The 23,523-nt window shown below is 50.2% G+C and overlaps 2 protein-coding genes across 3 annotated transcripts in view; one reads left to right on the forward strand and one right to left on the reverse strand.

Moving 5' to 3' along the window:
* The window catches only part of PCSK7 (proprotein convertase subtilisin/kexin type 7), a 25,462-nt gene extending 3,323 nt beyond the window's left edge, over positions 1 to 22,139 (reverse strand). Inside the window, exons 1-13 of one of the 2 annotated variants that reach the window (XR_001823493.2) lie at positions 21,615 to 22,139; positions 19,962 to 20,074; positions 19,002 to 19,481; positions 18,161 to 18,295; positions 17,426 to 17,591; positions 16,192 to 16,282; positions 14,974 to 15,028; positions 14,383 to 14,521; positions 13,511 to 13,611; positions 9,623 to 9,790; positions 9,097 to 9,204; positions 8,508 to 8,610; positions 533 to 689 (exon numbers count right to left, since the gene is read on the reverse strand). Coding sequence is in view for 1 of the 2 variants with exons in the window: in XM_017523375.2 (XP_017378864.1) it covers positions 533 to 689; positions 8,508 to 8,610; positions 9,097 to 9,204; positions 9,623 to 9,790; positions 13,511 to 13,611; positions 14,383 to 14,521; positions 14,974 to 15,028; positions 16,192 to 16,282; positions 17,426 to 17,591; positions 18,161 to 18,295; positions 19,002 to 19,469 (1,691 nt within the window). In the remaining variant the exon portion in view is untranslated. The remainder of the gene's footprint in view (positions 1 to 532; positions 690 to 8,507; positions 8,611 to 9,096; positions 9,205 to 9,622; positions 9,791 to 13,510; positions 13,612 to 14,382; positions 14,522 to 14,973; positions 15,029 to 16,191; positions 16,283 to 17,425; positions 17,592 to 18,160; positions 18,296 to 19,001; positions 19,482 to 19,961; positions 20,075 to 21,614) is intronic. The other variant, XM_017523375.2, reaches the window with a different exon arrangement.
* An 84-nt stretch (positions 22,140 to 22,223) lies between these two features.
* RNF214 (ring finger protein 214) overlaps positions 22,224 to 23,523 on the forward strand; it is a 50,679-nt gene continuing 49,379 nt past the window's right edge. Inside the window, 1 exon segment of the mRNA XM_017523250.2 lies at positions 22,224 to 22,319. The gene's annotated coding sequence lies outside the window, so the exon portion shown is untranslated.

The raw sequence follows: 23,523 nt of genomic DNA on the forward strand, positions 1-23,523 counted from the left end.
AGACAGAGGCTCTGTTACCCAAGCTGGAGTGCAGTGGCATGACCACAACTCACTGCAGCCTTGACTTCCTGGGCTCAAGTGATCCTCCCACTTCAGTCTCCTGAGTAGCTGGGACTACAGGCATGTACCACCATACTTGGCTAAGCTTTACATTTTTTTTTAATAGAGACAGGGTCTCACTTTGTTGCTCATGCTGGTCTTGAACTCCTGGCCTCAAGTGATTCTCCTGCCTTGGCCTCCTAAAGTGCTGGGATTATAGGTGTGAGCCACCATGCCCAGCCAGTTTCCTCATTTGTAAAAGGAAGTTACAAAGTCTAATCTATGGGGTTCTTATAAGGATTAGAGAACATGTATGTGAAGTGCAGGGCCTCACACTTGAAGAAGGCATGTGACGAAAGGCTTCCAGCTGCCAGAGATAGCCAGTGTCACAGTAGTTTAGGACAGGGCCAGGATCCACTTCTCCCGTTTCTTTTCCTTGGAAAGGCCCTGGCTGAAGCTCTAGAGAGCTCAGGTCTCGGGCGGGTATACGTACGAGTCCATGCTGCGGGGGGTGCCGATGAGGGACATCATGCCGCTGGGGCAGAACAGCTTCAGTTCCAAGCTGCCTCGCCGTGGGTGAGTGATGGAGACTGTCACTGCCACATGCTCCAGGGTCTTCAGTCCCGACATCTCCAGGTCCGTCCTGCTGACTGTGGAAAGTCAGGCTGGGCAGCTGGGAAACCAGCCCACAAACACGCCCTCACTTCACCCCCACGTACACAAAGACACACGCTCACTGAAGCCACAGACAAACAACTACGGCAACCCTAACTGGGACCTCTCCTATACTAGTAAATGGAATGGAGTTGCTGCTTTCAAGTTCACAATCTAGCTTAGAGTCTAGTTGGGAAGATAACACATACCCAAGACACAATATAAGAACCCAGCAGAGCAACTTCAATCATTTATTCATCAAAAAAATTATTTACTGGATACCTCCCACATTTCAGGCACTGTACTAGATGCTGGGAATATAAAGATAAGATGGGCAGGGTCCCTGTCTTCTACCTGCAAGTGGAAAATGATATGGTATGAGAAATATACATAATTGATAAGGGAAGAGAAATAAGTCAGATGGGTTTAGGAACACAGCAGTGAGACACAGTGAAGGAAATGAACACAGATCGGCAGAGAGGGTTGGTGGAGGGCATTCTAGGCAGTGGAAAAGGCATGAACAAAGATGAGTGAAAATGCATAGATCTCACTCAAGACAATACACAATTAATTTTTTTAAAATGCTGTTGGATAAACTTAAGGAGGTGGCGTGCAGCTGTGGTCCCAGCATCCTGGGAGGGTGAGGTAGGAGGATGCTTGAGCCTGGGAGGTGGAGGTTGTAGTGAGCCATGCTCATGCCACTGCACTCCAGCCTGGGCGACAGAACAAGACTTTGTCTCAAAGAAAAAAAAAGAAAAGAAAAGAAAAAGGATGCGTAGTGCACAATTCCATTTATGTGATGTTTGTTGAAATAACATACTTGCAGAGATGGATAACAGATAAATGGGTGCCAGGGGTCAGGGACAGGGAAGGGGATGGGTGTGGCCAGAATGAGGTAACACAAAGGAGTCTTGTGATAATGGAACGGTCCCAGATCTTGGTTGTGGTGGTGGTTATGCAAGGCTACATGTGATAAAATTGCATAGAGCTACACACACAGACACACACACACACACACACACACACACACACACACATTGAATTGAAAGCATGTATATCTGGTGAACTCTGAATAAGTTCTATGGATTGTACCAACATCAATTTCTTGGTTTTGATCTTGTACTATAATTGTGTGAAACATTAAGAGTGGGAGAAGGATTGGGAGAAGGGTGCGTAGGACTTCTCTTGTACATTTCTTTGCAAACTCCTGTAAAATCTACAATTACTAAAACAAACAAACAAACAAAAACTACTTAAGTGGAAGAGTCACTGGGGACGATTAAGAAATTAGGTTGCCAGGCTAGGTGGCTCACGCCTGTAATCCCAGCACTTTGGGAGGCCGAGGAGGGCGGATCATGAGGTCAGGAGTTCGAGACCAGCCTGGCCAATATGGTGAAAACCCTGTCTCTACTAAAAATACAAAAATCAGCCACACGTGGTAGTGCACGCCTATAGCCCCAGCTATTTGGGAGGCTAAGGCAGAAGACTCACTTGAACCCAGGAGGCGCAGGTTGTAGTGAACCGAGATCGGGCCACGGACTCCAGCCTGGGGGACAGAGTGAGATTCTGTCTCAAAAAACAAAAAACAAAAAAACAAAACAAAACAGAAATTAGGTTGCAATGCGAACAATTCTTTTTAAAGCACCCTTTGTTCCATTAATTTATTCTAGGCCAGGCATGGTGGCTCACTCCTATAATCCCAGCACTTTGGTAGGCTGAGGCAGGAGGACTGCTTCAGCCTGGGAGACCTCGCCTCTACAAAAAATTAAAAAATTAGCTGGGTATAGTAGTGAGCACCTGTGGTCCCAGCTACAGGTGCTTGTAAGTTGGCTCTAGAGTGTTTATAACGAAAAAACAATTCCCTATCCCACTCCTTACCACTTTTGCTATTTATTCCCCAGAAGCAAACATTTTTTATTGTTTTAAATTGTTTTCTTCTGGGATCTACTTTCGTGTTTCTAAACAGTAAGCGTGTATGGATATTTCATGGCTTATCCATTTGAGACATTACGTATTCACTTTTGATTATGGCAGATGAGAACTGAACAAATCATGCCCACGTCCATGCCTTCCCCCAGTTATCTTCCCCACCACATTCACAAAATAAATAATCACAGTTTTTGTTTTTGTTATTTTTTTTTAGACAGAGCCTTGCTTTGTCGCCAGGCTGGAGTGCAGTGGCACGATCTCAGCTCACTGCAACCTCTACCTCCTGAGTTCAAGAGATTCTCCTGCCTCAGCCTCCCAAGTTACTGAGATTTCAGGCATGTACAACCATACCCAACTAATTTTTGTATTTTTAGTGGAGACAATGTTTTACCATGTTAGCCAGGCTGGTCTCGAACTCCTGACCTCACCTCAAGTGAGGCTGGCCCACCTCAGTCACCCAAAGTGCTGGGATTACAGACATGTGCCACTGTGCCTGGCCTACATCACAATTTTTAGTTAGATTAATATTTAGTTTACCTTACAATGACTTTATAAATATTAGATTTAATTTAGCCAAGTGTGTATAATGATCATGTTTAGTTTCCTGAACAATGCGTTGTTTTCCCTTCTGGAGTTAATAATTGCCCTGTTTTTTGGTTTACCTAAATTTACGTCCCTATCACTAATTCTTTCCAAACTTCACAAAAGAACTATATAACTTCTCTGAATACTACTTTTTAAATGGAAAAAATAGGTCAGGGGCTCCCTCAAGGCCATCTGCCCCTATAGATTCTCTCTGGAGCCTCTGCCCCATCCCTATCTGCTGCATTGCTGTTGGGCTGGGACCTTTTGTTACCCTTCTCCCAGGCTTTCATTTCCTCTTCCTCTTCTCCCCTCCCTTCTTCTCTCCCTTTCTTCCCTTGCTTTCTTTCCTTTTCTTCTCTTGGTTTAGCCTTCGCTGCAGAGCAGTACATCTTTTAGTAGTTTTCAGACAAGTGGAGCGTGCACAAGAGCCTGAGTGTCTGAAAATATCCTTAGTCCACCTTCCCATGTGATTATTAGTTAGGTGGGGTATAGTTTTATTGATTGAAGATAATTTTCCTCAGAATTCCGGAGGCATTCAGAGGATTTTTTTCCTAATAGCAAGTGATGCCTATTGTCTTCAAAAGCTAGGTGGAAGCTGAACTGTAGGAGAAGCCTTTCACCTGGCAGGGTTCCCTAAAGTTAAGTGGACCAGGATCTGGTTGTTTCACTGGAGGAGCCCCACATATCAGTGTCTCTAAATCTTTTCATGAGGAGCTGTTCCATTTCTCCAGAAAGGACTCCTCTCATCTGGCTGCCTGTGCCTCGAGATGTAAGCCACTGGCTTGGGCAGAAGGATCTTCTAAGTAGAGTCTTTGCCTCCCACTTGTGCTATACCTGGGGCCCCTGGCTCTGGAGAAAAACTTCCTAACTCTTGCTTGGATAAGGGAAGGCCAGGCCATCACCAGCCCTGGGGAGAGGCCAGGGATATAGAGGGATGGAAAACTCTTGAGTTTCAAGTTTGGGTCCTAGGGAATAGTGATGGCACTGACGTAAATGGGAAAATCTTACAAAGCAAGCCAGCTTTTGAGAGGTCATAGTGAGATCTAAAATTCTGTACATGTTGAGTGTAATGTACTGGTGGAATATCAACAGCACACAATGGTTTAGGAATAGAAAGATGACGGAAAATATTTAAGGCATAGTTGGAGAAGAGTGTTGATGTGGCCGAGAAGGGCCTTACAGGAGAGAAATGACATGTTACGGAACAGAATAGCATCCAAAAATGAAAAGAATCCCAAAAGGAGTGCTTGTGTGCATTCAGAGTATACACAGTGGCATGCTACATCCATTTACTTCTTGGTGTAGGTGGGGACTTGGGTGGCGGTGTGAATGACTACACTAGAACTCACTCTACCAGAATTAAATGAGCTAATAGTTAGAACAGTGCTTGGCACATACAAAGTATCTTATTATTTGGCCCTTGATAAATTGGGATGTTTTTCAATAGTCACTCTCTGTCCTGGAAGATGTCAGGGCTCTATTTGCCCATAATCTTATGGAAGCTATGCTCTACTCTCAATCCTTTCCACTGGTAGAGGATCAGAATAAGAGATTTAGATCAAAGACTCATTTGTAGAGAGGTGGTAGCTAAGATCATAAACATAGCCGCATGGTTGAGGAAGAGGATGTAGGGTGAGGAAAATGTCAGGAAACAAGCCTCAGAAGACACTCACAGTTCACAAGTACCTCAGGCAGAGAGGGCAGAGGAGGACTATGGAGCAAAGGAGGTCACAGAAGCTAGAGGAGGACAGAGGTTGCAACAAAGGCCTCATTAATAGGGTCAGAGCAACAAGAAGGTTAAAAAGGATGAACTCTGAACCAGCCCCTGAATCGGTAAGGAAAGGGGCACTATGAGTAAGAAAGCAAGTCTTCAGTGGCAGAGGGAGTGTGTGACTAAGGTGAGAAATTGCTTCAGTTCATTCATTTGCAAAGTTTCCTGGGTGGAGGTGGCAGGGACTTGCATTTGGAGGCAGAAAGGAAGAATCAGCGGAGAGGGAAATGTTGGGTTAAAGAGGGAAGACCTGGAGAGGGGAAGGAACAGGGCTCACTGCATAGGCAGAGGCTTAGCCAGGATCCTCAAGACTGCAAACAATAACAAAGGAGAGGTGCAAGTAAGTGTTCAGGAACCTTCTAATCACAGACTCTCTTGTGGATAACACACTCCTCCAGAGCCCCACTCTCCCTCCTAACCTCAGGCAGAGATTTCAGACCAGTGTCAGATCTAAAAAACCCTTGGGTTTTTTTTAGATCCCCTCTCCCTCATAACCTCCTGTCAGTGGGGAGAAATAAAAATCTGTCTTGCTCTTTTTTTTTTTTTTTTGAGACAGAATCTTGTTCTGTCACCCAGGCTGGAGTGCGATGGTGCGATCTTGGCTCACTGCAACCTCTACCTCCTGGCTTCAAGTGATTCTCCCTGCCTCAGCCTCCCAAGTAGCTGGGATTACAGGCACCCACCACCATGCCTGGCTAATTTTTGTATTTTTAGTAGAAACGGGGTTTCGCCATGTTAGCCAGGCTGGTCTCAAACTCCTGACCTCAGGGAACCCACCCGCCTTGGCCTCCCAAAGTGCTGAGATTACAGGCGTGAGTCACTGCGCCTGGCCCTTTCTTGCTCTTTAGCAGCATTTCTCAATATGGTAGCCCTTAGCCACACATGGCTATCTAAATTAAAATGAATTAAAATAAATAAAATTTAGCTTCTTAGTCATACTAGCCTTATTATTACATCTGAGATAGAGTCTTGCTCTGTCATCCAGCCTATTATTATTATTGAGACAAAGTCTCACTCTGTCACCCAGATGGAGTGCAGTAGTGCAACCATGGCTCACTGCAGCCTTGACATCCTGGGCTCAAGCAATCTTCTCGCTTCAGCGTCCCAGGAAACATGAACCATCACACCTGACTAATTTTATTTTTTGTAGAGATACGGTCTCACTATGTTGTTCAGGCTGGTCTTGGACTCAAGAGCATAAGCAATGCTCCCGCCTCAGCTTCCCAAAGTGTTGGGATTACAGGTGTAAGCCACCATGTCCAGCCAATCATGCTGTAAATGTTCAATAGACTCAGATGGCAAGTGACCACTGAACTGAGTAGCATGGACATAGAACAGTTCCATCATTGCAGAAAATTCTTTGGGACAATGCTATTCTAGAGTGTTAGAGGTATTTCACCTCCTCCTCTATCTTAGGGATGTTCAGCTCCCTCTGCTTTATAAAAAGTTCACTTTCCAGCCCCCAGACACGGAATCAACCAGGTCCTGGTAAAAAACAACCATAACTTGGCTGTAGAAGGGCTTTCTTGACTGCCTGGGACTTTTTTTTTTTTTACATGGAGTTTCACTCTTCTTGCTCAGGCTGGAGTGCAATGGTGCGATCTCGGCTCATTGCAACCTCTGCCTCCCAGGTTCAAGTGATTCTCCTGCTTCAGCCTCCCAAGTAGTTGGGATTAGAGGTGCCCACCACTGCATCTGGCTAATTTTGTATTTTCAGTAGAGACAGGGTTTCACCATGTTGGTCAGACTGATCTTGAACTCCTGACCTCAGGTGATCCACCCACCTCAGTCTCCTAAAGTATTGAGATTACAGGCATGAGCCATAGCACCCAGCTCAACTCTCGTTTTAACTGGACTTATTTCCTTCAACTTTCAAGCAAGCCCCCAAGCTTATCTCTTCTGTTTTGTCTGCTCAGAGGAAAATGTTGGAGGGGAAGACAACTTCACTGGCTCTGAAAAGCCAACAAAGCAGTACTTTGCAAAAAGTAGTGAATAACTCTGCACGTCAAAATTACTCAGGGGAAAAAAAAATCCCCCAAGGAGCTGGGGGTAGGAAAAACTCTGGTAAAACTTTTGCTTGGTGCCCTTCCAACAGGTAAAGGGCTCCATTAGCCAACCTTCCTGAATCTTTCCCTCCCTCTCTCAATCCTGCTTTCTCCACTAGACCACCTCCCACTCTTCTCCACCCAGACAATTTAGCTTTCTTTCTCTTACTTTTTAGTGACAAGCAAGCAATTGCCAGATGCCTCAATGCCTAGGGTAGACATTCTGCAGCAATGTCCCCTGGTCAGCAGGAAGCAGAAGATGACGAAGCTGGGGAGAACACTATTTTCTTTTAAGTCAATGCCCTCATTTGACAGATGCAACAGGAAATAGCCCTGGATGGAAGGTAAAGTTGAAGGCACACTATCTCTAAGACATGCAAGTGCAAAGCCAGGGGGTTCCAAATGAACTGCATTCCTGGAAACGTTTCTAAACTTCTCTGACTTGGCTAATGCTTTATGCCCTTTCCAAGATAACATTCCTTTTACGGGAAATGCAATGACTGGCCCAGGGTTTCATTCCACATTGAGGGAAATTTGGGCAAATGCTGGATGTGGTTAGGAGAGAGACAACTCAACTCTTTTCAGTGAAACCACCCGAGGGAAGCTACCCCCCATCCTCCCTTCTAAGCAACCTTCTCTTGCCATTCCTTCTCCTGCCATGGCTCTGGATTGATCACTTTCTAGGAGGACACAAAAAGTGAAGACAGTTCTGGTTTGGGCACTAAGCATTTACAAAAAGTAGTGAATAACTCTGCATGTCAAAATGACTCAAGGAAAAAGAATCCCCCAAGGAGCTGGGGGTAGGGAAAACGCTGTAAATGTGTAGACAGGGCATCCTCTAGCACAAGCATCCTGATCCAGCGGCACTCTCCTCTGGGAAGGGTGTCCATCTCGGTGCTCAGCATAAAACCAAGTCACTGGCTGGAGGACACACCCTCTTCAGACAATCCTGGTTCATGCTGGGCACCATGGAGGTGGGAGAAGAGAACGGGTCACTGAAGCCCAGGAGACTTCTACAAATCCTCTGTCCACCTTAGCAGACAGCATCTGACTCTATTAGATATACCTGAGGATCAAAAGAAGAAATGCCTAACTCCTTTACTTCATCCAGACACCAAAGGGCTGACCAGAGTTCTCTGGCAAGATCTTAGCTTGGAAGTACCAGAACTTCTCTGAGCTCTCACCTGCTCCCACCTCACCTCCTCAAGCCCCAGTCCCACGCCTCCCACCCGCCTTCCTCCTCAGTTGCCCTCTGCTCCTCTTCACTCCTAGGAACCCAGGAGAAAGGTCTTGTTTAAGCAGCCAGGGCAGCCAACTCAGAAGCAGTAACATGTCCTAAAATGGTCAAAGAAAACTCCACAGGTTTGGCTGGAGCTCAGCTCCGAAAGGGGGTAGAATCTGGCAGGGAGGACGAGTTTAACTTCCTTGTCACCCCGCCCCAAACCTCAGGACTAAGATTAACCCCCTTTGTCCTGATTACTTACCATTCCACAGGACCTCCAGGGAACGGGGGGACTGCGGAATTGCCTTGTTCTCTTTTAACACAGGACTGATGTAGGATGCTAAGTAAGGAACAGATGTCCAGATCTATGAAAGGAAAGGAGGGGATGAAAAATCAACAAACAAGAGTGATCACACCCACATTCTCACACACACACCCTTGTCAATATGATCTTAAAGGTTTAGCTGACTTTATTTTTCCACTCCTTATCACCTTCTTTCAGCCCTAGGCTCCTGCTTGCTCCCTGGAATGTTCCTTACAGCCCCTGGTTAAGGAACCAGAAGAAATGGCTGTGTCCAGGGTGGAGGAGGGGAACCAGAGCATCCTGAGTCCCACACATACACAGGTCTCATTTACTCTATTAGCAGTTTGGAAACTTCAGTGACAGCATTGAACCTGCTTTCTCATTTGTAAAATGGATATCAGCTGTGATGAAGGTTGAAGTGGTTAAATAAACGAACTGAATGAACATTTACTAGGCACCTACAATATCCCAGGCAGCATTTTAGGCATTCAGCCCCATCCCTCGGTCACTCCCCACGGGGTACCCTGCCCTGCTAACACCTGTTCACCTTGGCTGCATTCACAAGCCTCCAAGCGTTGAGCAGTCCAAAACCGTGCTGGTGGCTATGGCTGAAGCCTGCCTCGTTGGTGACCCACTCTGCACGGTGATCCTTGTACTGAAAGGACAGAGGTCCTGGTTAGTCTCTTGCATTGCCAATGTAGTCTCAACGACCTAACTCTGGTTTCCCTGCTTGCCCTGCTGGCTGATCCAGTCCATGCTCTCCCACTGTGGCTACTGGGAATGGATTCCTCAAGGGAAGCTGGGACAAAAGGTCAAAGCCCATGATGTCACCACCCCAGTGGCTTGCTTCTTGAGAGGGAGCCAGGAAGCACAGCCAGAGCTATCCTTTGCAGATAAAATGAGTTTAGGTCTGTGGTCTTTGTAGGGTCCCTACACCTACTCTTTACATATGCAACTCTGAAAGGGACTCTGAAAGAGACTTGGTATTTAACATTTGGGACACTGAGACTCTAAAGCCACCTGATACCCGAACTCTGGAGCAGGCTGGGCCAGGGCACTTGCTGGTATCTCACCTGGGTGGCTGTGAAAACAATGATGTGCTGGACATCACGCCACGTGAGGCAGGGCCGCACCTGCAGCATTAAGGCTATCATGCCAGCCGCCAGAGGTGCTGCAGCTGAGGTCCCTGTGTGGCCCTCAGTGCAGCCAGTGCCCTTCTGAAGGTCCCAGTCAGTTGTCACCTGGAAGCGGAATGGGAGAAGGAAGTGGGTTAGAAACTGAGTTCAAGCTGGGGACAGTGATGTGCACCTATAGTCCCAGCTACTTGGGAGTCTCAGGGAGGAGGATTGCTTGAGGACAGGAGCTCAAGGTTACAGTGAGCTATGACTGTGTCACTGCACTCCAGCCTAGGTGACAGAGAACTCATCTTTAAAAAATAAAAAATAGCTCACACCTGTAATTCCAGCACTTTGGGAGGCTGAGGCGGGCAGTCATGAGGTCAGGAGATTGAGACCATTCTGGCCAACATGGTGAAATCCCATCTCTACTAAAAATACAAAAATTAGCTGGGCATGGTTGTGCATGCCTGTAATTCCAGCTACTTGGGAGGCTGAGGCAGGAGAATCACTTGAACCAGAGAGTGGGAGGTTACAAGGAGCCGAGATCGAGCCATTGCACTCCAGCCTGGAGACAGAGTGAGACTCTGTCTCAAATAATAATTTTTTAAAAAAGAAACTAGAGACTGAGTTCAAAGTTGTTACGGGGGAAAGGCACAGGGATGGTCGTCAGAACAAGTCTCTCAGGTGGATCCTTCCTTTGTTAGAGCTGAATCTTTGACCAGAGAGGGACCCACTAGCAGGGCAAGGCAAAGGAAATCCTAATCCTCCTGGCCTCCTAGCAGAATGTCTGGAGAACAGAGACAAGGATAATAAAAGTTATTTCTGAGGGGTATGGCTGTTGGGAAAAGGAGTTAGAGATGGGAAAGGGCTCCCATCCAGTGCAGATAAGGGTTTCCCAACTTTTTTTCTTTTTTCTTGAGACAGGGTCTCCCTTTGTCACCCAGGCTAGAGTGCAGTGGTAAGATCATAGCTCAGTGCAGCCTCGAACTCCTGGGTTCCAGTGATCCTCCTGCTTTGGTTTCCCATGCAGCTGGGACTACGGGTATGTACTACTGCACCCCACTAATATTTTTATTTTTCGTAGAGACAGCATCTTGCTATGTTGCCCAGGCCGTTCTTGAACTCTTATCCTCAAGCGATCTTCCTGCCTTGGCCTCCCAAAGTACTGGGATTACAGGCATGAGCCACCATGGTGGTGGGGGGGGGGGCGCTCCTGATTTTTACTCCTAATATTCTTGCTACCATTCCTAAATTCTCTATCCCAACCCCCAACTCAAAGCCCTTCAATCCCCACAACCAAGCTAGACAGAGGAAGTGGCCACGGGAGCTACTGGGCCCAGTTGGAGCTGGGACAACAGTGACAGCACCATTCAAGGAAATCCAATTTGGCAGCTCCGTGACAGGGGCTGGAATGATGTCGGGGCGAACACAGGGAGTGTGTTCCCAGCAAGAGAGGACTGTGTCCTTGCCCACCCCCGAGCCCTGCACAGACTCAGTGTCTATAAGGCCTGCCTGCCCAGCTCTACAGCTTTCAACAGGACAAGCTGCCTCACTGCTCTGGGCTGGGTGCCCTGAACCCCCTTCTCTCCATGTGGCTCTGAGGTTGGGGGTGAGAATGGGGCAGGGGGAGGCAATGTCTGCCTGGCATCAAGCTCTTTTGGGGCTCTCGTCAACCTTGGAGCCTGAGGGTTTAGCTGAGGAGGGCCCTGCCTAAATCTGCTCCACTCCATGGCACTTGGATCGTTGGCCCATGGTGTCAGTGCTAAGACCAGAAAATTTCTTTCTTCCAAACTTCTCATCTGGGTCAGATACCAGGCTGCCGACTTCTGCCAAGAGCTGCCCTTTCTCCACTGTACTCACTGCTTCCCTCCCAGCTGTTACAGCAGCTGCCAGGAGATGTAATTTTCACCCAGACATGGTGCAGTCCCAGAAAAAAAGGCAAAAACACTCTCCAAGTGGTAGTCTCAATGAAGAGTGGGAAGCCTGGTTTATGCAAGGGAGCGGATTGATTTTTTTCCTGTTAAGGAAACAGCCTCGCAGTGATAATCTGAAGTGCAGCCGTGAAGCCCATGAACTTGCCTGTAGTGGCAGGAGCTGCAGGCAGACATTGAAAAGTCCAGAGAAGTTTCATTTCCCCACGGAGCCAAATGGTGGGAAGTGTATGCCCCCAGCCTCTAACCTCAGAAAGACAGCTCCACCCAGCTGCTCTGGTCATTGACTAGAAACTGGCAACAGGAAGTTTCCATGGCAAAGACATTCCAAAGATGGGAACTCTGCTAAACACACTCTGTTTTCATTTCTGGGCAAATTATAGCTCATATGGAAGAAGGCGGTGAGGGTGAGAAGATGAGGTGAGTTAAGAAGAGAAATTAAGTTGCAGAACCTTCTTAGGTCTCTAGCCTGGGCAAGATGAGCTGGGTTCCCTAGAGTTCTGCTAGAGGGTAAAATGTAGTATGCTCCTGTTCTTCCTAACCCAGCCTGGCCTGCAGTGGGTGCCCTCTGTGCACAAAGCCCAGCCTCTCTTGCCTGTCTATCCACTCCCTTTTCTCTTCTCCCTGGGTCTGGGGGCAGGGGGTAGTAGGGGTCAACTGGCACAGAGCCTTGGAACATTGTGTTGACCAGAAGTTATTTATTGGCATAACAAAATTTCAGTTTTGGAAAATAAATTTGACCCAGCAGGAAGACAAAGCAGCCTAATTCCCAACGGCCCCAGAGAGGCCTCCCGACTCAGCCACTGTAGAAATCTGACACCACTTGGCTCCAGCCCAGCTCCTGCCTAGAGCCTCCCATGCCCACATTACATGGCTATGGGCAACAGGGACAGGCAGGGAGCTCTAGGATGATGGTCTAGAGGCCTGGTTTAAATCTATTGGGATGGCACTAAGCCCAGCTGGGTGTAGGCAATTGCCTCTGAATTCTTTAAATGGGTTCTACAGGTTTGAGAAGCTCTGTGCCTCTGCTCCACTCTCATTTGCTATGGCTCCAATTATAGCTCCAGAGAAAGAGCTCTCTCTGGTGTTGACATGACACATTCCCTAACTCCTCTTCCCACCCATGCCATAAAAACCACCACCAGACTAGCTTTACTCCTGAGGATGCACATGACCAGAACCCACAGTATTTACCTAAGGCCTGAAGGGCAACGGAATGATGAGGTTTTGTAAGGCCACAGAAATTAGCAAAAGTCCAAATTTTACCAAAGGAAGACATTTCAAAGAAGTTGTCTGTGCATTTCCTTGAGTGTGAAAAAGTTGTTTAAAACATGTGATACTTAGTTTCTTTCTTTCTTTCTTTTTTTTTGAGGAGTCTTGTTTTATAGCTCAGGCTGGAGTACAATGGCACAATCTTGGCTCACTGTAACCTCTGCCTCCCAGTTTCAAACAATTCTCCTGCCTCAGCCTCCCGAGTAGCTGGGATAACAGGTGCCCGCCACCACACCAGGCTAACTTTTGTATTTTTAGTACAGATGGGGTTTCACCATGTTGGCTAGGCTGGTCTTGAACTCCTGACTTCCAGTGATCCACCTGCCTTGGCCTCCCAAAGTGCTGGGATTATGGGAGTGAGCCACTGTGTCAGGCCCCATGTGACACTTAGTTTCTATAACAATATGTATATTTGTCCCAAGTCCAAATTTCTAAGATAAAGGCATTCCCAAGATTCATTCAGAGTCCCTGGGTCTGCTCCTCCAAGGGTGGCATGCCTTAAAGAGATCCAGCTCTGCGAGGGAGGAGGAGCCTGAGTGTTGGGACAAGGAGGCAGGAAATGGTGAGAAGTGCTGTGATGCCCAAGACGTGGAGTCTTATGGGAAAGGGGCAGGGCATGGAGGGCCCAGGAAGCACTCACAATGCTCCGAAGCATCTTGTCCCCACCACTGAAGGTGACTGCCAGCATGGAGGCACATTCTTCTGCATAGAAAGGCATGTGTCCCTCCTCATCCACAGCTCCTGGGGACAGAGGAGAGAAATGAGAGCTGAGAGGAAGAGGGAGTCCTGTGGCAGGGGCTTGCTAATGTCAGTTATCTTGCAGTTATCATCCTGGGGGGCTGTCCTGAGTTTGAAACAAACTGAGTGGCCCAAGTAGATTGTCTTCTGAACAGGCACTCTCAAGTGGCAGAGGGCATTCTGTGCCCCAATATCATTCTTTCAATAGGCTCCGGAGTACAACTGGCAGCCTTCTACCTTCATACCCACTTATTCATTCACATGCTCACTTTTTTCAACATTCATTTCCTATCTACTGTGGGTCACACACTGTGCAGGCATCAGGGCCATATGGAAAAGGCCACAGTCCTGGTCTCAAGGAGCCTACAGTCAGGTAAGTAAATAAACGCAGTTGGGGTGGCAAGTGCTAACTGGGAACACAGGCAAAGGGCATTTAATTTAGGACAGTGGAGAGTCAGGGGAGGCTTCCATCAGGTGGCAGCTGGCCCACAGAAAGAGGCCAGAGCAGAGGCCTAACCAGCTGTGGTGGGGTGGAGGCAGCTGGGTGAACCCCGGATGACGGTCTGAAGGTGTTCCCAGGGTATGTTGATATCTAAGGAAGTCTCAAGGTCCTCTGCAAGCAGGGGCTAGTCCTATCTAAGCCCAAAGAGATTATTGTGCTCACACATTTAGACACACAGAAGCTGGGACACGACCCGCGACGCCCTCACCATTCGGTGACACACACACACACATACACATGCACGCGCGCGCGTGGAACCGTCCAGTGACTACCTATGGTGACTGTGTAGATAGAGTTGGCGTAGCCATCGTAGTTGCAGTTGTCGTTGTGTTGGCCCCCATTGCCACTGGCTACCACAAAGATACTCCCAAAGCCCTGGCGACCAGCAATCACCCCATGTTGCAAGGCAGCCTGAGGAGCCAAAACATCAGGGTATCAGTTGAGGAACCCATAGACAGACCTCCGCCTACCACATCAGTCACCCTCTCCATCCCTTCTAAAAACAGAAGGAAAAAGTTCAAAGGGCACTGGGCAGGGGGGAAGGATTGGAAGATGGACCCAGGATGTGGGGGAGCTGTGAGTTGAACGATGACTGATGGACGCACTCCGCTTATTGGATAGGGTAGGGCCAGGCATGGGAGCTGAGGACAAGATGAAAGGGAAACAATCTCAAAGCACGGTTCCATTTCCCTCTCTAGGAACCAATGTCCCCCATGCTTCCTGCCTCCACGTTAGGTGTACTCTTCCTGAAAGGAGACTACGCATGGGGGTGGAGTGGGAAGACAGGTCAACTTGCAGCAGTTCCTCTAGGACTGAATGAAGAGGGCGTCCCGTCTCCCAGAGTCTTTGTGCAGGCCAGTTACCTTTCCAAGCTGATGGGGGCCATCCACTGTCTTCCCATCATCATCTGGTCCCCAGCTGTTGAGAAATAAATACCTAGAGGGAACAGCCGAGCCAGGCTGTGGCTACCCACCCAAGGCCTCCCAGTCTTAGCTGGCTACCCTTGGACCTGCATCTCTTAACTTTTCCCAAGGGTTCCACTTAAAGGCTCCCATGATTAAAAGGCACAGGGTTCAAAGGTCCATCCCCTCTCCAAAGTAGAAGACAGAAGTGTGCTAAGGCTTTTCTTTTCCTTGTCAATGTTCCCACAGCCCATAGTGGCAGAGAGGGACAGGGGTCACTCATCTCCTGACCTAGGGATCAGAGACTTGTAGGCTTTTTTTCTTTTTTTTTTTTTTTGAGACAGTCTCACTCTGTCACTTAGGCTGGAGTGCAGTGGCATGATCTAGGCTCACTACAACCTCCGCCTCCCGGGTTCAAGTGATTCTCCTGCCTCAACCTCCCGAGTAGCTTGGATTACATGTGCCTGCCAACATGCCCAGCAAATTTTTGTATTTTTAGTAGAGATGGGGTTTCACCATGTTGGTCAGGCTGGTCTTGAACTCCTGACCTCAAGCAATCCACCGGCCTCAGCCTCCTAAAGTGCTGGGATTACAGGTGTGAGCCACAGCACCTGGCCCGACTCATAAGCTTGAAGGCAGAGCACCCAGGAACTTCTGTGGAAGTTCCACAGGCTGAGGAGTTCTCTATTCTGTCTCTATCAGGAAGTGTACCCGGTGATGTCGTAGATTTAAGGGAGGTATGTTGGGGGAGGAACAGGTGCCATCAATGTCATGGGGGCTCCCAATCCCATTTCCTTCTTGTCCAGCCCAGCACAGCCATGCCCTGAAGCTGCAGTACATTAAAGTAGGGTGGAGGATTGGTGTTGGGCATTCAGCTGGCCTGTGGTTGGAGAGGAAAGCCTACTTTCTTGCAGAGGCCTTAGAGCTTAGAAAAACATAAATGTGCACAGAACAGAGCTTCTCATGTGGGAACCTGATTACTGGGGTGACGGGGGCTTAAGGTTGAGAACCCAGTGACTGGGGATCTAGAGAAATGAAGGCAATGGACTCATTAGCTGAATCCAATGAAGAGACCCCTGCTCTGGCCTGCCAGAGTCAGCCCACTTGGTTGGGCTTTTGTTGGCAGATTTGTCCCAGATGCTCCAGCCTCTTGCCCTCTCACCTGTAGCTCTGCCTCACCTGCAGCTGTAGATGTCATTGATCTGATAGTGCTTGTTGAATGCCACTGCCTCCATGCTGTCTGTGAGAGGTCCATCCAGTACCCGGATACCTAGGCAATGAAGGCCATAGCAGCTCCTCACTAACGCTGGTCTCCCAGCCAGGGAACTGGGAGGTGGGGAGCCATATGTGGGAGACTTATTCTCTACATGCTCTTTGTACATTTTGCTTTTTTTTTTGAGACAGAGTCTCACTCTATCACCTAGGCTGGAGTGCGATAGAGTGATCTCGGCTCACTGCAACCTTGGCCTCTCAGGTTCAAGCAATTCTCCTGTTTTAGCCTCCCGAGTAGCTGGGATTGCAGGTGCCCACCACCATGCCTGGTAATTTTTGTACTTTTAGTAGGGGCAGGGTTTTATCATGTTGACCAGGCTGGTCTCAGTCACCTGAACTCCTGACTACAGGTGATCTGCCCGCCTTGGCCACCCAAAGTGCTGGGATTACAGGTATGAGCCACCCTGCCCGGCCCATTTTGCATTTTTATATGTATTACTTGTCCCCTCAGCAAAAATATATACATATATACAGAGACAGAGTCTTGCTCTGTTGCCCAGGCTGCAGTGCACTTTCAGACAAGGGACTTGGAGACGCTAAAATGAGACTTCCGTAAATGAGACTACGGGCTACCCTGTGTAGTCTCATTTATGGAAGGCTACTGCCCTCTGCTGGAGTGTAAGAGGAATACAGTTAGTCTATTCAGTCTGTAGATTCCTAAGCACTTATTAGGAGTTAAGGTGAGGGCTTCACCATTAGTTCTCTATACCGTCTCCCCTGATGGACAGAGGTTGAGTGTGAAGGAATCACAGAACCACCTCCAGGGAGGAATAGGGCTGCTCAGCTCTCCCAAAAAGATGGAGCGCAGTCCATGACCATCAGTGGGACTGGGAGCTGGAGAGCTAGGACATGCAAGAGTTGCCCCCATAGACCTATCGAATCATTGAGGAAGAACTGACAAAACGGCACTTTGTAAATTATGGAAATACAAATAGAAAAACACATTTGAAACACCACTGCACCGAAAAATCCATAAGCTGATTTGTCCTACAGACACTTACTATAAGCTTACCCTTGCTCTAGGCTATGTGTGTCAGCTGGGCTATGGGATAAAGGCGCTTAAGAGTAGGGAGGGGTGCAGGAAACGAAGACTGGAGTCCCAGTAGCAGCCTACCAACGCTAGGTTGGAGGCACAAGTTACCTGCGATGCGGCTCCCGTAGGCCACACCCACGGCACAGAAGCTGTTGTTGGGCACAGCCGCGATCTCTCCTGCGCATCGTGTGCCATGGTGGTTGCCATTCTCCACATCCGGGTGAGGCATGGGGTCAGGGTCATTAGAGTTGAGGTCATAGCTACCCTCAGGGCTCTGAAATATTTTGGGAGTGACATGTGATCATTCACTGGTTGGGGGGTCAGGTCCTGGGGTTCAGGGAGAGAAAGGAAATGGGGGTTTGGGATTCGAAGACAGGGCAATAAGCCTCTCTATCTGCAAACCACACTGGCTAAAAGATATGAGCAAAGGACTCTGGGGCAAAACTGAGAAGTGCCACAGCTCCCAGCAAACTTCCCTTGCCTATTATGTGAATGTGCCTACTGCTCCACAGCTTGGGAAACCTGGAATAAAAGGCAGGTAGGGCTCAGCAGGGGCCATGCTTTAGACAGAGGAAGGCACTCGGATTTCCATCAAGAAGGAAGCTGCCTACAGGGGCCATTCCTTACTCGTCAGAAAGGGACTAGAACAGGAAGCAGGACTGCTCTCCCTTGCCTTGACTGCCAGTCGTGAATGCTGGCTGGGGAAAAGGAGGATGAACCCCATCCCACCTCCCAGGCTCTTTTGTTTGGCCCAAACAGCTCTAGAAAAGGGGACAAGACTGAGGCAACATCAAGAAGGAGGTAAGATGTGGGGGTGCGGGTAGTCGTTCTAGGGCCACTCACATAGTTGGGTGCAATGTCCTGGATGGTGTGTTCCACTCCGTCATCCACTACCACCACCGTCACCCCTCGCCCAGTCACATTGCGCTCCCACACACCCGTCACATTGATGTCCCTGCCTGGGATCCGTCGGTTATTCTGTAAGAGAGACAGGGTGGGGATCCAGTGACACACAGTCCAGCCCAGAGGGAGGTGAAGTTGTAGCTGGCAGCCCCTTTGCATGCTTGGCCTCCACGGAAGAGCCAGACAGAGTTTGCAGACCTATCGTCAGGTGGGAACAGAGCCAAGGAGGGGCAGGTGAGAGCTCTGCCACAGCCTCGGAGTCCAGGAAGGCTCACCATCAGTCATGGGTGATTCGAGGTAAAATGGTGGCTAGGGTTCAGGGTTGGATGATATACTTCTTATGCCAATGTTAGTATCATATCACTTATGTCATAGCGTTTACCATGTGTCGGGCACTGTTCTAAGTACTGCACATGTACGCATTTACTTACCCTAACCATAACTCTATGAGGTAGGCACTATTACCATCTCCACTTTATAGATGGGGAAGCTGAGGCACAGAGCTTAAGCAGCTTGCCCAAATGCACATACTAGAAAGTGGCAGAGCTGGACCATGAGCCCCAGGCAGTCAGGGTGCACCATCTGTGCCCTGAGCACTACAGAACACTGGCCTCTAGAAGACAGTAGAGGGGAGGGAGAGCCAAGAGAAACACTACAGAAATGGGAAATGGTCCCTCAGGCAAAGGATGGAGGCTATTGAAGAGTGCTACAGTCAAAAGCCCACTAAAGAAATGGCCGGAACCCACCCACCTGAAACTGTAAACTGCAGGGCTGGACTCACCAGGTGCCACTGCTGCGGGTACTTGGGGTCATTGAAGTGGACGCTGCGCTTGGCCCGCCTTAGCAGCCTCTGCTCTGAGTGCCAGCGCACAGCTTCATGCCCAGCCAACACAGCCTCCACCTGCTGCCGGATGGCCTCCATCTCCAGGGCCGGTCTGTACCCAGCAGGCTGGACAAAGAGGTAGTGCCCCTGAAGCTCTCCGATGCGTCCAGCATTCACCAGCCCTGCTGCCTGAGCCAAGGTATCCGCCTGCTGCTCCAGAGTCTCTTCCTCCCCCTCACCTTCCAGGCTTTCCAGGTGCACAGCCCAGCTTGGCCCCCCTGGACCATGGCCATCAGGCCCACCTGTCCCTGCCAGGCCCATGACCCAGGGAACCAGTAACAAGAGCCCGGCTAATTCCAGCCAGAGGCAGGTGGGCAGGCCCAGGGGGGCATCCAAGTGTGGCACTTTCTGCCTCCCCTTCGGCATCAGAGCAGTGGTCTGCAGACAAAGAAAAACGATGTGGAAGAGATCGAAGAGCTGGTAACTACAGGAATCTGAGAGAGAGATGCTGAGCCATCCATGCATTCCCCCTGGAAGTCCCCAAGCCATGCCTTTTATTCAACATTTGATCCCTCTGTTCACGTTGAACCCTGACCAACTGGGATACGCACCCAAATAGAGTGTGGGCCACGACTAACACCAGCAGACAGCCTCCTGCAGCAAGACAGCCAATCCTCACCACCCCAGCTCATCCAGCAGGAGGTCCAGTTGCTCACAGGCACTGCACCTGTCCCCTGTTGCCACCCATGGGACTCAAAGCACACATAGCTCCCACAGACTACTGGCTGCATCGTGACTGCTTTAGGAGAGACAGCCCCTTTATCCCTGCCTTTAGAGGGGACAGAAATCTTTCCCTAGCTGACTCCTCAGTCCAGCTGTCCTCAAGGCTAACTCCCCATAACAGGGCCCCGTGCCCACCTGGACTCTACATGAGGTTGAGCTCCTGGTCTGGCTAACCACGTCACACTCATGTTGTGCAAATGGAGAAAAGGCATCACTTTCTCTGTGATGATTCAGCAAAGGCTACAGACCTGTGGAACCCAAGAACAAAGAAATAATGTCCCACCAATCCCAGTGCAATGAGCAGAAGTTAGATAAACTCCAGGACCAGGGACCAAAGAAACTTGATTACTCGTCATTTCCAAAGATCTAAAATAGGTCATAGACTGGCACAGAACTGGTATGGTGAGGCCAAATCAGTATAACACCCAGAAACCCTACTTCCTGTGCTATCATGCCACCCTCTTTTCCTGTTTTTCCCTAGAGGCCTAGCAAAAAAACTGCTACCAAAATGCCTCCTGAAAAAGTAGGTAATAACGTCCTAGAAGTCCAGGTGGTAGCTAACTTCCTGATCTGAGAAAGATACCAGGGAAAGTAAGAGGAGGCAGGAGGTGGAGGTGAAACGAGAAGAAAGGCGGAAAGTGCAAACAAAACAGAACAGGCACCAAGGGCAAACAGGAGAGAAGGAATGACCAGAGAACCTCACTAAGCAGCTACCCCTGGACCGAGCTCAGGAGGCTGGCTTCAAGGTGAGGACTTGGGCTCCATACTGGGACTCCCATTGCCTAGGTTTGGCAGAGCCAGGGAATTGGTCTTAGGAGCCCTCAAAGAAAAGAAGAACCAAGTTAGAAACTCAGGGACAGACAAATGGGGTGGCAGGACGTGTTTGTACCTATGGTGGCTAGGCTCCTTTAAAAGCCTTTGCTCTCCGCTGAGTCCGCCCTGGGGCAGGGCTTAGTACTCGGACACAAACCCAAGCGGCTCTACCTCAACGCATTCCAGGAAAATGGGAATTTTACTGAAAGACTTCCTGGAAAGCGAGAGGAGAACTTATGCCACCTCTCATTTCCCTCTAAAAATCTTCATTCCACATTTCTTCCTCTCTTTTTCTCTTAGGTTTCCAGACATATTTCCTCTCAATCCCTCCCTGCCCCCGGGAGCCTCAATTCTCCCAAGATATTTGTCTTCCCCAGTCTGCATAGTCTATTAAGTAAACAAACAAAAAAGGCCCTTGTTAGCCAGACAGTGACGCCTCTAGGCTAGCTCCTTCAGACTCCGTAGATTCCCACCACAGATTTCCGGAAGAAAGAGAAGCATGACCTCCTCCTTTCTCCCAGTGGCAGAGCAGCATTTTTATCCCCGAAGCTTCTGGGAAAGGAACCTTAAATGCCTTCTGAAGGCAGATGCCAACCTCTCCCAATGGCTAGGCCTCTCTTTACGGCTCTTAGTTGACACGGAAGAAGAGAATGAGCAGCCTGGAGTCTAAGATCCTGCTCCCAAGTGACTGCCCTCGCTGCTCTGCACCCCGCTCCTAGAAGCCAGCGTGGGTACCGGGTCAGTTTCCCGATTCTCTCTCCATCGACTTCGATCGCTCCGTGCAATGTGCCCCCTCCTCATTAGCACCCACACTATTCTGGAATCCTGGACCCTGGGGCCCTATCTCCCTAGGGTCCCCCACGCCAGGACCTCAGGCACCCTCTGAGCAGCTCCCACATCCTCAGACGCTGGCTCCCCCAACTTCTGCCCCCCCCCGACTCCCCAGGTCCAGCCCACACCTAGTTCCTAACTCACCGACCCGGCCGCAGCTGCCGCCGCCTCCCTGCGGAAACTCGCGGCTTCCCGGGAGCCTGAGGAGCAGTGACAGCAGCATCACTTCCGCCCGAGGCGCAGCCAATCAGCGCGACGCCTGCGGCCCGGCGACCTCGCGGGCCCCAGCAACGGGCTCCCGGGGTCCGGCTCCCGCGGGCGGCCTCCGCGGGCAGGGGCCGTGCGGGCGCGGGGGGCTGAACCCGCGGGCTCCGCCGCCCCGAGTCCTCGGGGCATCTTCCACACGGTCCCTCTTCAGAGGGTTCTTCTCCTTCATGGCGTCCTCTTTAGAGGGCATCTCGGTTCCGACCTTTAAAACCCCTCGTTGCTCTTCTCCCTTTGACCGCCATGGCCCCGACTGTCCCTGTAATCTTCCCAGAGGGGCTTCTGCCCCGCCAGGCCTCCTTACTTCTCGGAGTCAGCTTTCCCTTCTTCCCTGCGCCCCGGGAGAGTCCACCTGTATGTATCTCAGGGGTCTCCTGCAGCATCCCAGTGCCCCGGCGGCGCCAGCTCTGGCCGCCAGAGGGCGCCGTCGGGGGCGGCGCAGCGCCACCGCGGCCTCTCCTCTCGCGGCCTGAGCCTCGCCCCCTCCGCTCGTGCCGCCGGAAGTGGGAGGTGCCGTGCGCGGGCCGGCGCTCGACCCCTCCCCCCGTGGCTCGGCCGCCCCCTCCCCCCGCTCCGCCCGCTCAGGTGCGTCCCGTCCCTCCCCCACTTTTCTCTCGGGGGCGCGGCGCGGGAGGTGTGTGCGGGGCGGGCGTGGGAGGGGGCTGTGGGGCGAGGGCCGGGGGCGGGGGTCGGGGGGGGGCGTGGAGGGTGCTGTGAGAACCGAGGCGGGGGTCCCGGCCTAGAAGTGGGATGGGGGGCTGGCAGCGGGGTGGGGGCCCGAGGGGAAGGGGTGGAGGGGGGTCTTTTCCGAGCCAGCGGCCAGCCTAGCAGTGCCCTGTGGAAGGTGGCGGAGGGCGGCCAGCGCCGCTTCCCCCCATTGTCCCCTTCCCGTCTTGTCCCCTGTTTTCGCCCGAGGACCCGTGGCTCCGGCGCCGCCGCCTCGCGGTGGTCTCCCGGGTTGCGGGGTTCTTTTCGGCACACTCAACCCTCCAGCCAGCTGTTTCTCCCTGAGCCACGGGCTCTCTAGCCACGGAGTTGCATGGGTGACCCTTGTTCTGAGGTTTCGTTCACCGGGTGCCGAGAACCCCGGGCCCTGGGCTCTATTGGAGACGGCATGTTTGCACCTGAGGGAGAAGTAATGGCGATTTGGGGCCCATTTTCTCCCAGGAGCTTTGTATAATGAGGGAAACTGAGGCACAGAGGTTCTGCGGTCTGTGACTGAGGTGTTGACACAGCCCTTTCTCCATATCTACCCCGTGCCCTCTTCAGTGTTCCTGGGGGAATACCTGTGATGCTGTTAAAATAAAAGCAAGAATGCAAACTAACCTTACATTCACCCCCACCTCCCAAGTATTTTGATTTTCTTTTCTCCTCATAATGTCGTAAGTTTGCTCTGCAGCATAAAAGATGACCTTTGATTTTTAAAAAAGGCATCCGTCCCAGTTCCCTTACTTGTGTTGCCATGTTTTTCACCTTGTCATTTTCATGCCACAGAACCGAGGCTTCTTTTTTGCACCGCTAGTCACTTTGAAGAGTATGTACTTTGCTCAGTTAGTGGGTATCAGGCCTTTCCCATCTGTGGGACAGTAAAGATGCACCCTGGATTGCCCAGTATGGCATTACTTGTTCACTTACTGGCAAGCACCTCCAAAAACTTCACTTAAATTAATGGAGAATGCTTTGAATATAACAACCATAAAGTGATTTAAAAACATGAGATCTGATTGATACTAGGCCAAAAGGTACATCTTTTATTATAAATGATAGCAGACAAGGTAGGCATGGGACC

Source organism: Cebus imitator, unplaced genomic scaffold (genome assembly GCF_001604975.1).
Source record: "Cebus imitator isolate Cc_AM_T3 unplaced genomic scaffold, Cebus_imitator-1.0 Scaffold28, whole genome shotgun sequence".
Taxonomy (NCBI): Eukaryota; Metazoa; Chordata; class Mammalia; order Primates; family Cebidae; genus Cebus; species Cebus imitator.